This window comes from Cyprinodon variegatus, unplaced genomic scaffold (assembly GCF_000732505.1).
Source record: "Cyprinodon variegatus isolate N-32 unplaced genomic scaffold, C_variegatus-1.0 Scaffold522, whole genome shotgun sequence".
Classification (NCBI taxonomy): domain Eukaryota; kingdom Metazoa; phylum Chordata; class Actinopteri; order Cyprinodontiformes; family Cyprinodontidae; genus Cyprinodon; species Cyprinodon variegatus.
Genome location: NW_015150975.1, coordinates 12902 through 14145, shown reverse-complemented (window position 1 = coordinate 14145; position 1244 = coordinate 12902). Strand labels below are relative to the sequence as shown.

The window sequence follows — 1244 nt, the reverse complement described above, 5'->3', positions numbered from 1 at the left end:
TCAGATTTAGTTTTAGGAATTTTATTCTTTTCAAATTATATTTTTTAGAGCACATCCTCTTCACTACTGGGGGGGTTCCTCAGGAGTTAGGAGAGAAAATGCATTTCTGTTGGTCTAGATGGACGTTAGTAACAATGTTCAGGTTGGTCAAAAAGATCCAATTCAAAAACTATGATCTGAAAAACATAAATAAAAAAATTAGAATATTAAATCTGTAAAAAAAAAAAAAAGAAAATTTGTAAAAAAAAATAAATAACAAAAAGTATATATACAGTGTGTATATTTTTATGTATGTATAGATAATGAAATATGAGAAAACAGCAAAGTTAGGCTTAATTTCTGGATCGCATTTTTTTTTTTCTATACATTTACAAAAGATTTTCTTCACTTGCAAAATAATAGAACAAAATTGCTTCATAATTTTGCAATAAATAACAACTAGAATGAAAAGGGACCCCAACAATGAGTCACATCTTTGCACAATTTAGCTTGGTTTTGCCTTCAGGCCTCAGAAAAACATAGATATCAGACAAAGAAACCTCAAAAAATTCAATCAGAAAGACAACAAAAGATTAAAGTATGGATAAATAGCAAGTAGACCAACATCAGGCCTAAGGAAGAACTATAATCTATCTAAGGCTTAACAGACCCCATCGGACACATCCTTAATGATGAACAAAGAGGGGGTGCAGGAAGGTGTCTGTATGCTGTGTAGCCCACAATCAGTGGCCATCTGGCAGACAGCTCAGCTCTGTGTTCCCCCTCCAGGCATCGGTCTGTGATACGGACCGGCCCACAGGGGAAGGGTTGGAGTCAGATGTGTAGCCAATTATTGATCTGTTTGTGTCTGAGCTGTTAGGGGGAGATTTAATGTTAAATAAAGATGTTATTCAGGCTGATGGTTGTCGTTTTGTGGAGGCTCAGTAATTAGGATAATAATCAGTTGGCTGAACCTGAAAGATTATCACATTATCCCCATTTAAACTGTTCTGCTGCTGCTGCTGCTGCACACACTCATTTTGTCATTTTTCTGTCTCCTCTATGTCCCTAATGGCACTTTATCACCTCAGACCCTCATGCAGGTGAGTTGGCCTTCATTTGTTTTGCTTTCTGGGTTTTGATTATTTTTCTGGAGGCTTCGGGGTCAGTGGATGCATACGGAAGAGGATTAGGGCCACTGGAAAAAAAAAAAAAAAGTTAACAGATTTTTTTTATTTTATTTCAGTATAGTATGGGAAAAAAAT

The 1244-nt window shown here is 35.9% G+C and overlaps 1 protein-coding gene across 1 annotated transcript in view; it reads left to right on the top strand.

The window, feature by feature from the left end:
- Positions 1 to 1244, top strand: part of LOC107095063 (arf-GAP with coiled-coil, ANK repeat and PH domain-containing protein 3-like) — a gene marked incomplete at its 3' end in the record, with an annotated part of 24493 nt that overhangs the window by 11198 nt on the left and 12051 nt on the right. Inside the window, exon 7 of the mRNA XM_015391033.1 lies at positions 1071 to 1082. Coding sequence (XP_015246519.1) covers positions 1071 to 1082 — 12 coding nt within the window. The remainder of the gene's footprint in view (positions 1 to 1070; positions 1083 to 1244) is intronic.